We start from the raw sequence: 16,201 nt of genomic DNA, 5'->3' as shown, positions 1-16,201 counted from the left end.
TCTCACCATATCAACCAACTCACCTACTTTGATGAGGCATCCCATCATACCCTGCTCCATTTGGTGACCAAGCTGAGACCTGAAGATGATGATGCAGTGATTTGATGACTGCCAAGGGAGAAAAACAAATTCTGAGACACATGAAGCAATACACTATTTCAAGATAAGATCTTATAGACTAGGAACACAGTACTAATCAGATTTTTTATTTAGAAATAAGATTAAAGAGCTTAGATTTGAATGTCTCTTATCTAGAGCTTGTCTGATAAACAGGTTTTTGGAAGATATTGACTAATAGACAGAATATACTGTGTAACATGACCAAAGATCAAGAAATCAAGAAATTGATATCAGAATCAACTATGGCTGAAGATACTACAGAATCATATGCAACTATATCACAGGGTGAGGACAAGAGAATTATAATTCATTCCCACATTTCTATGCCTTTCCCTGGCACAGCAAATGCACCTTGATTTGATGGCAGAGATGCTACTCTGTTTATTGAAAGATTTTATCAGATGTGCAAGAATTATGGAGTAATTGACCCTAAAAACATTATTGAATGGTTGGCTAGGTACTGTGTTACATGGATTGGAGGATGAATGAAGACCTTGAAAGACTACAAAGAAGGTAATTGAAAAGTATTCTCCAAAAAGATTATTCATGAATTTTGTAATCAAGACATTACTTACAAGATTTACTGTTGGGATTATCTCCAGACAATTACAAAGAAACCACATGCTTGGGATGGCAACATTTGTGCCTATGTTCAAGAATACACTACTATTGCCAGTACAGTACAAGCCAATGGAAGGCTTGATGAATTCACTAAAATGTCTTGATTTCTTCAGGGGCTACCTGAGAAGCTTCAGAATAAGATTATTGACAAGGCCAAGCTCAATCTTTCAGACAATATATCACCTAGTGATTTTAGGAAAGTTGTTCAGATGACTATGGATTTGATCAACCAGTATGAAGAGAATAAGAGAATCTTTAAAGAAGATAAAATGAAACAGAAGAAAATGAAGAAGCTTGGTAAGTGATATCAATTAACTAACAAACCCCCTACAGTTGAAGCTCCAAAGAAAGCAGCTAGTTTTGCAAAGACTGAAGAATCTGAATTAAAATCCAAAGTCAAGAACTCTAACAGTGCCAATATTGAAGCTGCTATTGAAAAGATGACCAATAAGTTCACAAATTTGGCATTGGCCATAAGAGTACAATCAAATCAGATACAAGAGAATTCTGATCAGTATTATATACTGCAGAGATAAGGACCTCCAAAATCTATATCAAATTATCCAATAAATGTGACTGTTAATTCTATAATGGTACAAGAGAATACTCAACTGCCAGTCAACCTCTATTTAGCTTGAAATGGCTCTCCTATAACAGGCTATAGTGGTGCTTGTGGATGAGAAGGAGCTTGAACTGGAGGAATTTCAACATGTCTCTGATGCTTCTACTGTGGAAAACCTGGACATTGTCAATCTCAGTGTTATGAATACCAATCTGATATAAGTAATGAATACTGCCATATTGATGATGAAGGAAACTTATGCATAGGCTCTAAGAGTCAAAACTATTGAGTTGTCACTCCTAAATCTGGAATCCTGAACATGTATATTGTATGGTCTATGGGAGAGGATGAATGGGTGATTCCAAAATCAACAAGCTCTAAAAAGAAGATCAATCAGCAAGAAGAGATATCTCCAGCAAATTCAACCAATATGAAGGTTCAAGCAGAATAACTTGCATATCTAATATCTGATGGAGAATCTGATTTGGATAAGGAATATAAACTATTGAAAGAAAGAATGTCAGTTAATATTGGAACAGTTGGAGAAGCTAAGAACAATTAAAGAGCTAAGATTGCAACACCTCATATTCAGTATACTGGACAATTTATTACTTACTGGAATAATCAGGCTAGTGTTGATGATGATATCATGAAAGATGTTGAACCTATCAATTAGATGAAGCCTGAAATTCAGAACAAGTCTGTAAAGAAATAAAGATAAAGATATTCTGCAACAGATTGTTTATCCTCTCAGATCTGTGATTCAATGGATGCCAATGAATTAATGGGTCAAATTCTCAATGGAAAAGTTGAATTATCAGTCAAGAAGCTTATAGATGTATCACCAAAGCTTTATTAAGCATTCTTTGGATCAGGCTGGAATAACAGTACTAGCAAAAGCCATGCAAAGGTTGGAGTCTCTGAATCAGTTCAGCCTGAGCTAAAGATTAATTCTGGTTGACTTACATCAAAGCCCATGGTGCCAAATCCAAAACAGTATATGGAATGTGTTTGTTATATGTGCCCAGTCACTATAAACCAACAAGAATTAATGATGTTGATTGATACTGGCTCAGAAATTAATTTGTTATCTTGGAAGTATGCTGAAATGTTGAATCTGCCAATGAAAAGTAAGCTGTGAGTGACCATGGTTGTTCAAATGGAAGAAGTTGCTCCTTTTTACATGTTTTGTAACAAAGTGCCTGTTTAAATTAAAGATATTATTACACATACCTCTTTTCTTATATTTAAAGAGGGGGATCAGCAACTTATTCTTGAAAGACATTGGCAGTTTGCTGTCTGTTAGGGATGCAACACCTCAGAAGATAGTGGAGTAAACTGTGAAATTTATAATGAGGAATAAATGTGTCATCTAGTTTTCAAAGACTTTAAGCTAAACTCAAGCAATATAAGATATGTGACTGATAAATTAAACAGTGATTATTTAAACAATTCAACAGGCATTTAATCAGGCAGGTGCCTGTGGATACAAGGCTTGAGGAGAATAAAGAGAATGTGATGAAGATGATGGGTATAAGAATTAATAATGAGAAGGTTGAAGATCAGAAGATTGAAAAGAATAGAGAAGTTGGATGCATTAGCAGCATTGCCCATGTTGGTGATTACAGCAATGAGAAGAAACATAATTCCAGTATTGGTGAATTCAAAAGCATGCTAAGTCTAATCAGATTGACTAGTGTGCTGGTGAATCAAATGGACCAATCAGAAGACAAGAATAATTTTGCATCAGGAGTTTAGATTTTCTGATCTTTACTTCCCAATCCAGACAGCATCACAGCTCACTGCAAACATTACACATGTGATATTAATTTCAGCTTAATTTGAAAATCTATTCCATAAAGTGCTTGATCAATTTACACATCTCTGAACAAAAATCATGATTTTGTCACAAAAAAATCATGTCAGATAAACATTTTCAATAATAAATGGGACATCAGACTGTCTTCTTCAGAGATCTGGAGAGTGTGCACTGCTTATAAGCAGAAAGCTGATAAGATAAGATCATTAGCATCTGGAAAATCTGATGAAAGCAAGCTGGAAGACCTAAATAATTAAGTGGATGTTTGTTTGGATAAGTATTATTCAGAGGAGAAACACATCACATTTAATTGTGAATTTGATGACTATATTAGACCTAGAATTGCACCCTTTTCTGTTGGAGAATAGCTAACAAATGAGAGAATTAAGAAGCTCAAAATTGGATTTGAACTGACAAGTTAGAAGAAGAAATTTTTCATATTAGTTCTTTATAAATGTGAAGAAGCATTGGCTTGGTCATTTAAAGATCTATATAATGTTCATTCTGAATACTTGCCTCTTCAGATTATTTGAATGAAGCCCTATAAGGCTTGGCAGACTAAAACTTACTGAATTTCTTGTGCTCTATATAATAAGCTAATTAAAATCATTCAGAACAGATTAGAAGCTAAAATATTGAAGCCTTGCTATAATTTATATACCAATCCCTATTTTCTGGTTGCAAAGAAATAGAAAGGTGAATATTATTTAGTTGACACAGCACATATGTATAACAAAGTTACTATTTGGGACACTTTTATTTCTTCTAATATTGATAAATACACTGAAGACTTTGGTGGACTTGTTATGGCTAGCCTATGTGACTTATTCTCTGGATATGATAATTTTCTGTTAGCTGAAGAAAGCAGAGATATGACAGCCATTACAATCTCTATTAAGCTCTTTTGCCATATGACTTTAGTTCAAGAGGCAATAAATTTGCCAGCTCAAGCCCAACACAGAATAATGAAGATAATACATAAGATTTTTCCAGAGATTGCTTGAGCCTTTATAGATAATCTTGGGGTAAAAGAATTGCATGTCAAAAATAAAACTAAAGTTCTCTCAGAAATAAGAAGATTTGTTTATAATCATCTGCAGAATCTGAACTATGTTCTATAGCTTGTCAAAATCTCTAGAGTCAGAATCTCCAGTGCTAAATCTCAATTCTGCATGTCTGGAATCAATGTTGTTAGATGGGTCTGCAACTATAACAGACAACAACCTGAGAAAGCCAAGATGGCTAAAATTGCAAATTGGCCTACTTCTACAAGTATTACAGAATTACAAGAATTTCTAGAGCTTGCTGGATATTTCTGAATACTTATAGAGCATTATAGTTGGATAACTGAATCTTTACATTATCTGCTTTGACAAAATGTTATATGAACATGGACTGAAGAGCAAAATAATATCTTTATACTTTTGAAAGAAAAGTTATGTTCATTCCCTATCATTCTTTCAATTAATTACAAACAAGATGCTTTGCTTATCACTGTGGCTGTTGATGCCAGTGAATTAGAATGGGGAGAATGCATTATTCAGGAGCAACAAGAAGCTTGACATTCTGCATGATACAAATCCAGAGTATGGAATGATTCAGAGAAAACATATGATGCTGGCAAACAAGAATGCAGAGCTGTTTTGAAAGTCTTCAAGAAATTTCAACATCATATCTATAAAGTGTCTTTTACTTTGGAAATTAATGCAAAAACTCTTGTCACTCAACTTAATAGAACTACTACAGATGTTCCAGAAGCTTTAATTACTAATTAAATAGCTTGGATACACCTCTTCAACTTTACTGTTAAACATATTTCTGAGACAAAACACACAGCTGCTGATGGACTGTCTCATCAAGAACTAGATATTAAGAAACAGCCTGAATCTGAAGAAGATGAAGATCTGTTTGCCTTTATGAATTCTATAAGAGTTTTAGCTAGCTGAGCTCTCAATAGTGAAGACCTTAGAATACTGGACTCCATATATTCAGAAGAATTGAAGAAGATTACATAATACCTAACCACTCTATCAAAACCATTGGGCATAGAAGGGAAAGAGTACACAAAATTTCAAAGAAAGGCAATTAAATATATGGTGGAGGCCAATCAGCTATTTAGGCAAGCAGGATCTGGTGTGCCTCTAAGATGTGTTATAGATAACAAAGAACAGCATGAACAAATTTTACACATAATACATGATGAATTTAGCTATAAAGAGTGAGAGAAAACATACTCTGCTCTACAAGCTCAATACTGGTGGTTAGAGATGTTTAAAGATGTGTCTGCTTATGTAAAGCACTGTTCTCAATGTTAACAAAGAGATTCATAAAGATTGAGTGAAGAGCTTTATCCTATCTGAGCTTCTATCTGTTGGGAGAAAGTTGAAGTAAATATCAAGCACATGTCTTTCTGTCAAGAACAAAATTATTTGGTTGTTGCCAGATGTGACTTCACTGGATGAATGAAAGCTAGAGTCTTGAAAAAGACAACAGCTGAAGCTATGGCCAAATTTCTTTATGAGAATATTATCTGTTGATGAGGCCTGCCTGCCAAATTTGTTATGAATGGAGAATCAGAGAATAAGAATGTTGTGGAGACCTTACTGAAGAAATTCAACATTAAACACATTGTTATTTTGCTCTATAATTCTCCTGTGAATAGTATGGTGGAAGTTGGCCATAAGTCTTTGGCTGCTGGGCTAGCTAAAGCTATTAATGACACTGAAAGAGATTAGATTAAACATCTTTCTGTAATTCTGATGGTGGATTGAATGATGACTAAGGCTAGTACTGGTGTCTCCTCTTATGAATTGCTAATAGAGCAGAAGACAGTTCTTCTGATTGAACTCAAGATTCCTACTTAGCAAACAATTCTCTAGTAAAAGATTCAAATAACTGAAGACCTGCTTCTAATACAAGCACAGCAAATCAAAAGACAAGATGAGAACATTCTGAAAGCAGCACATCATCAGCTCCAAATGCATGCTAGAAATAAGAAATACTTTAATGATACTCATAATATTTGGACCAACTCTCTTCTACCTGGAGACCTTGTCTTGCTTCACAATACCAAAGAGAAACAGAATATATCTAGAAACAACACCCTGCACTTTCAATAGCTAGAACCCTATAGAGTTAAGTTCACCAATCAAGAACTAGGTCCCTATTATCTTGAAGAGTTAGATGGCACTGAACTCAAAGAATCTATTGCAGGAAACAGATTGAAGAAGTATCTTATGAAATCTGGAATGAAGTCCTTCAATGATAGTCCAGCAGATTCTGATGTAAAGATGGAGAACATCTCTCAAAAATATGCCACCAGAAGTTAACCTAACATTTCCTCTAGCAGTTCCTCAGATGTCAGCTTCTTGAATCAGAGTGAGAATGAAAATGATCAAGAAGAAATGGAGCAAATGCAATTTCCAACTGTTATACCAGACAACTGGAGTTTTGCTGTTGTTATACCTTCACAAGATGTTTAATTTGTTGTGTTTTATTTGCAAAAGTGAAGTTTTTGCTTGCTTATTTGGGAAGTTTCTTTTATTTGCCTGCAAAGTGAAGTTTTTGCTTGCTTATTCAGGAAGTTTCTTTTATTTGCCTGCAAAGTGAAGTTTTTGCTTGCTCTTTTGAGAAGTTTCTCTTTCTTTATTATTTGCATAAGCCTTCACTTTTTCTGAATTTTTAAAAGACATTAAAGACTGATTTTTCTTCCCTGAAGCTTTTACTTTCTTTTACATTCAAGCTTGATTCTTTTTACAGATTCAACATTTATTCTGTTATTCTGATATTTGCAAATTTTTTTGATCACTGATATCCTTCAAAAATGACTGGACAAAGCAACTTGCCTCCTCTGGCACCTGCACCTGAAAACCAAGGCCTGGTTGTTACCAGAGACAGTGGAGTCAACTTGGATGACCATTTCTTCAATAACCTAACAGCAGCTACGGAATACATTAATAACCAATCTCTGCACTGCTGCTATAGTCTACAAGTTGAGCTGCTGAACACACTTATGCAAGTGACTGATGTGATTACTGACTTAGTGGCTTATTTCTATTGATACATTGAAAGATCTAGAGCTTGGCAACATGTTACACACACCAATTTTGAAGCTGATTTCCATGATGCTTGAAAGATTATCCTGGATATTGAATGACATTGTATTGATATGTAAAAGATCAAGAATAAACTTGTTGTTACATGAAGTATAGACAGGATTAATGCCATATGGCTAAAAGTAGAGAGCTTGTGAATCACACAAAAGCTTTGCTATATTCTAAATGTCTACAAGAATTAGAATAAGTTCATCAACAATATTAACAGTGTAGTGCTCTGAAGACTAGATGCTACAGGAGCTGGACATTGCCAGAGCTTAGCTATATTGCTAGATAATTATACTACAGCTGATAAAGAAGTTAATTATACTTGTGAACTTTCTTCAAGAGATACTCTACACTAACAAGAACTTACTATTGAAAACTATAATCTTCTACAGCTGTTGGCTCTTCCACAGTCATCTAGCTCCCAATGTTCAATTCAGGATATCACTAGGAGCCCTCCCACTGCAAGCAGCCTCTGAGATCTACTAGAAGAACCACAGTCACCAAGATCACCAAGTGATGTTCCAATGAGTGGAATGTCAATGCCACATAGCCACAATGTATTGGGAGCCTCTATACATAGTACAATGTCAATTAGATTGTGTGGATTGGAAACTGGCCAATCACAGCCACTATTTGGATTCACCAGTACACTGGCCAATCCACCCAGTCAATCAGAAGCTTCAAAGTACTACAGTAAAAGAATTGCAGCCATGTTAGTACACCAAACTCTTCAAGATCTAGACAACAAAGATGAGTCTGTTATTTCTCCTGAAAGTAATGAGAAAATACCCCAACATGAACAAGAAGAATTTATCATGACAGTATGCTCTGGTACTTGCTATTGCTGTAGTTTCAAATAGCAGCTTCTCCAAAAGATAAAGAGTACTAAAACACATTCAGAATTGAAGCTTATTCACATTCTGGAGCAATTAGAAAAGATCTTTAGCAATAAGAAGCTAATATCTATCTATACTATAACCATGCAAAACTAATAACTTCAAAACTTGATTTACAGACTTGCACACTTAATAAGGAGAAGCTTCTCAATCATTCAGCTTACATCTATAGAAATTGTTGTAATATTAGCTTAGTTAAGACTGATGACAGTATCTATCTCTGGTTCTGTTTGGTAAATAGATCAGCTAGAGCTGAAGATGCTTTAGGCATTTACAAATTCAAACATCAGCCAATTATTTCTCTGATTGCAAACATGAGAACATTCAACTTCAACTAATACACACAAATAACTGAAGTTAACAAGTTCACCACCAGCAATCTTCAGAAGAAATGGGAAATAACTGAGTCTGTTGTCATTTTCTAGCTAATACACTAGTGGAACAACAAGTTACAAGGCACCACCACCACAGTACTTATCCAGATCAATGGTGAATATGATATATACTACCATCATTAGTGAATAATGGGAGGTTGTGACAATTATGGATGGTTAAGAACAATGTATCACAGTATTAGTCAATAACTTATACACCAGAACTCTGCATACTATTTATAGTATGTACTGACAAGACCTGACCATGCTTGGAAATTAATCTCCTATTCATACTATGCCAAGTATGCTAAGCCAGAGGACAAAACTGAGTTTTATCATATTGATATCAATATTTCAGATGCTATTACTACTGAAAGAGGCATTAATATGATACAAGAATTCTTGATCTTAACTGCAGAAGAGCCCAGTGACTGTACAGAAATCTTGCCAGAAATGTATAATTTTCTAGAGAATTGATAGAGACTAGTTAAAGAATGAGACTTATCTACTGATAGCTATGTTCACCACATTAAAGATATAATATATATCAAGAATAATAAAAGAAAATTTAGTATTAGGTGGACTGATGTTATTTGCAAATCTGATGATGTTGAAATTACAAGCTTTCTGCTACACCATGAAGTCTATAGTTCATGCAAAAAGATCTGATGCACTATGCTACCCTGGTATGTGGCAATCCAAGAGGATCATGAACATCTAGAAATTAATAAAGCCAGTACATGGTCTCAGCTCTCTGTTACATATAGAGATCTAGTTCCAGGGCCTTCATCTCCATCTGACTATTCAAATTGTTATGCATCAGTTCCATATCAATTCTCTACTGCTATTTAATTACAAGGCTTAGAAGCTATATCAGATGCCCTGGTAGAACAAATTAAATAGAACAACCCCATGATAATTGAGGAACTTGATATTCTCTTTGGCCCTGATGATAAAAAGACTCAGAACTTCATTAATAACTGATATCTAAAGACCATGTGAATTGCTCTGAATGCCATTGTCAAGACTTACCAAATTGAAAAGAAAGCTTTTAGTAATAAATTTTATTGGTATTGTGTGCACAACAACATTAACCCAGCATCAGTTTAGCCTTCTCCTCCTCTTAAGAACTTGGTGAAAGAAGAGAATTATAGTAATCACTATTAGAGATTGCTGCTATCACTCTTCTTATTCTTATTTTCTATGTTTTTTCTTACCAGACTGCTTATTACTATTTATTATTCTCTTATTTTACTAAATTAGTTTTATTTTATTTTATATGTTGCTTGTTATCAGGGGACACCAATATTGAAAGCCAGAAGAAAATATAGTGTGGATTCTGGTATCTTATTAGAACAAAGATTATTCTAGTTCAAGATGCAAACCATCTCAAAGCTACTATTCTTAAGCTATATAAATCATCTGTAGCCCTGCATCTTGCTTATTACCTTCACATACTATTGCTCTTTTCTACACACTTGTTCCTTACTACTAGTTCAGTTATTAGTTAGAGAATATGAAGATTTCTTGTTTATGAAACTTGCTACTGTTTCTCATTTAAGCTGCCTGTGTTAGTATAGAGCTCTTTAGTACTATTACTTCTTGTGAGCTTAAGTGTCTGTTAGAACATACCTATCTCTACACTTACTACTCAACCATACCCTTACTATGTTGTGATTTTTCACCTTTCTTGTGCTCTCACCATATCAACCAACTTGCCTACCTTGACAAGGCATCCCATCATACCCTGCTCCAGTAGCTATCTATAATCATAATAGTAAGTGTCTGATAGTTTATTACTAGAATATTTGTTGACTCTATTAGTTTTCTTAACTTCAGACACATTAGAAGGTTCTACTTCTTCTGCTAGAACATCTTAAAAACAACCAGAAGTCTTTTCAGATCTTTTTAAAACAATCTCAAACCTCTTCTATATCAAAAAAATAGAAAAAAACACTGAAAGTATAGCTCAGACTATAGCTACAGTTCTTTCTGAGATCAAGTTCTCATGCTTCTCAGGGGGGCAGACCTATTAGTTGCAACATATTCTTATAGCACAAAGTTATAGTTAAAGAAACAGGACCCTCATTTACTTAGTCTCAAGAAGAAGTTCATCATCAAAATATTCAGTTACTTTATAAACAACTATATCACTTCAATAGTTCCAAGTGTGATCTTTCATACTATCTTACCAGATTATGAGAATCTCTTATTTATTTATTGTTAATAATTTCTTATTGCTAACTGGTTATAAACATAATACATTCTGTATCTGACTTGAAAGTTCTTATCTATAAGATACTTATCTGTCAGGTCTTACTCTTACATCACTTCTTTGTTTCAGAGTTGACCCAGACTGCTACTACTATCAGTAGCTTGGGCATCCACCATCTAATAGAATAGCAAAGCAGTCTTGTCAACAATAGATTCTTGAATATAACGCCTATCACAAAGAGGTATTAAATAAATACAGTAATAATTTATACTCTAGACTATGTCAAGTACCATTCTTGCACTACCTGTGCGAAAGATAATAGTCTCTTTTTGCAATGTATTGTTGTTAAAAGTATATCTGGTCTTGTGATGGAAAACAGCATCTGTGTGTCCTGTATCTGATCTAACTTTCTTCATGCTTGCTTACTACATTTCAGAATTACTAGATATCAGTCTTCTTCTCTCTAGAAAGTTCTTGATACTTCTTTACATGTTCTTTCTGGCCAAAAGACTAAACTTGTTGCTGCTTCCAGTTCTGATTAGAGTGGTATCTGGTTCCAGGATTTCCTGTCCTGGTCCTGGATTCCCATCCCAATTCCCATTCCAAGGACAGGATTGGGTTGAAGCTCAGCTCAATGAGATGGGACTGGGTTGCTTAACAGCATATTGAGACAGTTCTGTGGGAGCTGAGATTGGGATGGAATTGGGACCAGGATTAAAATCTAGCTAGTAGAATGAGCCTGGGACCTGGTATGATAAAATAGAATAGGACCAGAATTTCAATATTGTATATAAGATGGAACCAGTAAAGTGTAGAATAGGATTAGAATTTCTGGTCCCATTTATGTTGTCAAAAGATAACAAAATTTGGTAATAGTCTTAATATAATTTTATCAATTTATTTAACTTTGAAAAAGTAACAAATTTTAGTAATACTTTTTGCATAATTGAATTATATTGCAAGCTATTAGCTACTTAAGTTTATCTATTGATAACATTGATATATTTTCTATTTCTCATCTGGGTTAAGTAGTGGATTTAGCAGGCTTGCAATCTCTTTCCATACAATCTCTGGAGTATCTTGATTATCTTGATTATCTTGAATGACTTTCTTGACCAACTTCTTATAAAATATAAGTACTTTATTCAGCATATGCATCTTGTCTTTATGTTTAAGCAGTATAATCTTCTTGATTGTAGATGCATGAAGCTATAATTATTGATAATAACATGTATTCTGAGTAATATTGAAAACCTATTCTACTTCAACTTCTGTTAAAGATATAGCCAGAATATTTCTTGTCATCTGAGCAACAGTTGGAAAATCAGACTCTAGCATTCTCTATTGTTCCAGAATTAGAGCTTGAGATAATATTAAATTCTCATCATTTAAATATTGCTTCATTTTATTTTGGAAATTTGCTCATCTTTAATAAAGTTTTTCAAAAATCATTTGCTCAATATTCTAAAGAAGTTAGCAGAGAGAAAATCAGAATAATATTTATAACAAACATATATTATTTACATTAAGTATTACTTCTCTTGGCTGTTTATATTTCTTATAATACTTTTTGTAAAATCTCAAAATATATTGTCAGTATGTTTTATGCTCATCACTAGTCCAATCCTCTGAATTATATACTCTTATGTAGTGTGATGAATGAAGGGCAGCAGCTACAGCTAGCAGCTCATCTTTTGAATACTTAGTATCACTATAGTATTTCTGGAATTTCAAGTTAGCAGCTTTGATAGCTTCTTCAACATTCTCTCTTATTGTTAACTGCTGGATCTTGTTCTTCTCTCTTTCTAAATGTTGAAAAAGATGATTGTAGATTATCCATATCAGATAAATTGTTGGGTCTGTTGTTTTGGATAGTATCTTGATAAATAAACTGAATGACTGCAACAATCTAACTATATACTCTAGCTGCTTCCAGTCATGGTTCAATAAGCAAAGTCTTTGATATTTTGGTGATGAGTTGTGAATTCATAAGTTTACAGCTTGTTAAAGTAACAAGATACAAACACATATCTTATAAATGAAATTCCATCTTATATGAACATCTTGAATTATCTTGTGCTAATTCTCTTGTTAATATTCTTGAAAACATGTAGCAAGTTAAAGAAATACATTGATTGCATTGGTAATAAGATAAATTTATTGTTAAGCAAAGATTAGTAAATTAACTCAAGTATATCAAGACTGTTACCAAATTTTGTTATCTTTCTAAGAGTATTTACAAATGTGTCTGTTGATGCTAGATCATCAGTAATTGAGCTCTCATCAAAAATAGTGGATAAAGTATTATTATCTGGCTGAACCTTGAGATTGCAAACCAGCTTTCAAATTACAAGTTAAATCACATAAGCAAGACAGAGTATTGTCTCACTCTTTATATTTTAATTAGTTATCTTGTTTAACTACTACAATGCTGGTATTAACTGATGTGTAAAATGTGCTTATATAGTATTATTATTTGATGCATTATCACTTGTAATTACAAGAAGATTGCTCTCAAGTCTTCATACTGCTAATAATTGTTGGAGAATTTCTATTATATTCTTGTTAGTATAAGTACTCTCTAAACTTTCAAAACTCAGTAAATACTTACAGTACTTCTAATTCTTTATAATGTAATAACTATTAATTGCTATAAAGATAAGATTATTGGAACTTGTTCAATTATTCACTGTTAGAAATATCTTGATTATTGAGTTAGGATTAAAGAAAAGATTTTGAAATAGCTGATTGTACATATTATTCATAATCTGATATAATGTTTCTTATGTGGGTATCTGTAATACTATTACAGAGTTGAGCATGATTATTAATATACAGAATGCTGAATTCTTAATAGCACAAAATGAGAGATTCAAGAATATTAATATTTGCACAAGCTGCTGGAGAAAATTATCTTAATTATATTTGAGAACAGGCAGATCTGAATCTGTTTGAGAACACTTCAGAAACTGTTGCTAAGACACCAGAACTATTACTATAATTTATTACATTTGTGAAATTAGAATCTGTGATCTACTATTATGTTAACCAGAGTGTTACCCTGTCTGTCACTAGTTTTCATACAATCTTTACTAATTAATGCTTCTTCAGACCACTTGTACTATTCTGAGAAAAGCTTAAATAACTGAGAAAGATTTGGCAATGCTTGCAAATTATTCCTGGAGTACTCTTAGAATACTCTGCTATTTGATCAAATTTTGGCCAAAAATCAAAATGGTGTTGCCTTGTCTTTCAGTTGAGATCACCATGCTTCTTATTCTTAACTAACTGAGCAGCTTCAGTAGTCAACCACTAAGTAATAAACAACTTATAATACAGCTTCTTCTACAATACAAATTATTTTTTACCATGTTGAACTATGGTCAATTCTGAAGAAATCTCTGTAGATTTTGCTTGTTTGCTGGCTTCAGCTATTAATTAGATTTTTTTTTTTCACAATCAAATTAAATTTTCTCAGAGTTCTGCCTTAGTCAAAAAAGTAATAAAATTTGGTAACAGTCCAAGCAAAATTTGACAATTCCCAGCTAGTTAGACCTATTCTACTCTGTACAGTAACCAAACTACAAAAAATCATCATTATCTACAAAATAGAATATTCTTCTTCAGGAAAATAAAACATTTTGCCAATTTAATGGCACCTCATTCTCAAATTAATATAAGAAAAGAACTAAAAACCTAATTTCCTGCTCTAGATATTAATAATCCAATCATCATTCATCTCATTGTTCTTCTTATTATTCTCATCAGAGGACACCACAATCTCAAAATCATCTTTCTCTATCTTTTCTGAAGCAGGTGAGCTATTGTTATCTTCAATCAGACTCTGTAATTAGCTCAGAAATTCTCTCATCTTCTTCTTAACTCTCTCTCTTGACACACCAACTGCAGCAAGATAATTATAATTATAAGCTGTAACTCTGATCTCAAGCCTGACTATTATTTGACAGAACTGAGCCTCTTTATATACAGTAATAGAATACTGCATCTGACTTGTTTTGACTTAAATATATCAGAACTGTTATCAAATTTCATTACTTTTGAATTCTATCTTTTTTTTCTGTCAAGCTTTATTCTTAGTTTTTGTAATCTCTTCTCAGTAATACTTCTTCTCTCCTCTCTCTTCTTTTGCTGAGAGATCATAAGCTGATGCTTATAATACTTCTTTGACTTACTCTTGATAAATTACTTGATTATCAACTCTTCAATAACTTTATCTTTAATTATCTTGTAATTCTTCTTGCTGCTATTCTGTTTGCAATAAATATTAATATAATTCAATACAAACTACTAAGAGTGTATATCACTTATATTTAACTCAGATTCTCTTCAGCATATTATAGTATGTCTTGTAATCTGTCTTTCCTGTCTTGAATATATTTTTTTAATGATCTTTCAAGGTCTGGCAGTGCTTCTGTGCTATACAGATTATAGTATGTCTTGCAATCTGTCTTTCCTGTCTTGAATATATTTTTTTAATGATCTTTCAAGGTCCTATTTTCATAATTGTGTGTGATGAGTTGAATTGAAGGCACTATATAATGAAATTATAAAGTGTATTGACTAAGTACTTGTATAAAATAGTTACTATACACATTGTTTACATTCTACAGATATATTGCTATAGACAAGCTTAATGTGTTATTACTATGCTGGCTACAGAATAATGAGATTATAGAGTGTATTAATCAAGTACTGTAGAATGGTTACTATACATATTGTTTACATTCTATAGGCATGTTGCTATGGGCAAGCTCAATACATTGTTGCTACACTGGCTATAGAATAATAACATTAGATTAGTCTCTCTTTTCTTCTCTTTCTCTTTCTCTTTTTCTTTTTTCTCTTCAAAGCTAACATTAATAATTTTTCTCTCTCTTTCTTTTTATTTACTGCTCTTCAATGTCCCTCTGTATGATGAACTGCACTGTCATAATAAGTCACATTAAGAGATGAGTGCTTGCAGAATACTACTGTGATGCATATTATTTACTGACAAGATGTTAGTTTTCCCCATGCATGTCCATTTCACACAGCTGAAGAGGAGCAGCACAAGACCATATTAAAAGAATAGACTTTGAAGAAGAGTAATTAGTGTAAAGTTAATAAAAATGTTGATCTGACTAAGTTTAATTAGAAGAACCTCTCTCTCTGCCCCCCTGTTCAAAATTGGAAGACTGGCACTTATATATCAAAAAGTAATAATTTTTAGTCACAGTCTTGATGCTAATTAGTGAAAATAGATATCATTAAGAAAATCTGCCACTTTCAGAGCTTTACTGAGCTAATCTTTCTGGTAGCTCTGTTTCAGCAATTGATTCAGAAAATTACTTTATTCTATCATCAAGAAGATGAATATCACTGACAATGTACTACTATTAAGTTACTTCAGAAGATAACTAAAGCAATCTTGTGCACTCTATTTAAGTGTAAGTTATTATTAGTAATGGCACCAACAATTATACTAAGTAAT

General features: G+C 33.1%; 2 protein-coding genes across 2 annotated transcripts; both read left to right on the top strand.

Annotated features, from left to right (window-relative positions):
* Window positions 1-741: 741 nt before the first annotated feature.
* CIMG_12634 (uncharacterized protein) lies at window positions 742-1,524 on the top strand (the record flags this gene model as incomplete). The annotated part of the gene is made up of 4 exons (XM_001248988.2): window positions 742-795; window positions 855-1,038; window positions 1,081-1,220; window positions 1,399-1,524. 4 exons carry the CDS (start codon window positions 742-744, stop codon window positions 1,522-1,524), a joined length of 504 nt encoding a protein of 167 aa, XP_001248989.2.
* Window positions 1,525-7,809: 6,285 nt separating this feature from the next.
* On the top strand, window positions 7,810-8,639 carry CIMG_12633 (uncharacterized protein; the record flags this gene model as incomplete). Its single annotated transcript, XM_001248991.2, has 3 exons — window positions 7,810-8,046; window positions 8,241-8,354; window positions 8,559-8,639. 3 exons carry the CDS (start codon window positions 7,810-7,812, stop codon window positions 8,637-8,639), a joined length of 432 nt encoding a protein of 143 aa, XP_001248992.2.
* Window positions 8,640-16,201: the final 7,562 nt, after the last annotated feature.

Source organism: Coccidioides immitis (genome assembly GCF_000149335.2).
Source record: "Coccidioides immitis RS genomic scaffold supercont3.1, whole genome shotgun sequence".
Taxonomy (NCBI): domain Eukaryota; kingdom Fungi; phylum Ascomycota; class Eurotiomycetes; order Onygenales; family Onygenaceae; genus Coccidioides; species Coccidioides immitis.
This window is presented reverse-complemented; position numbering and strand designations above follow the sequence as displayed.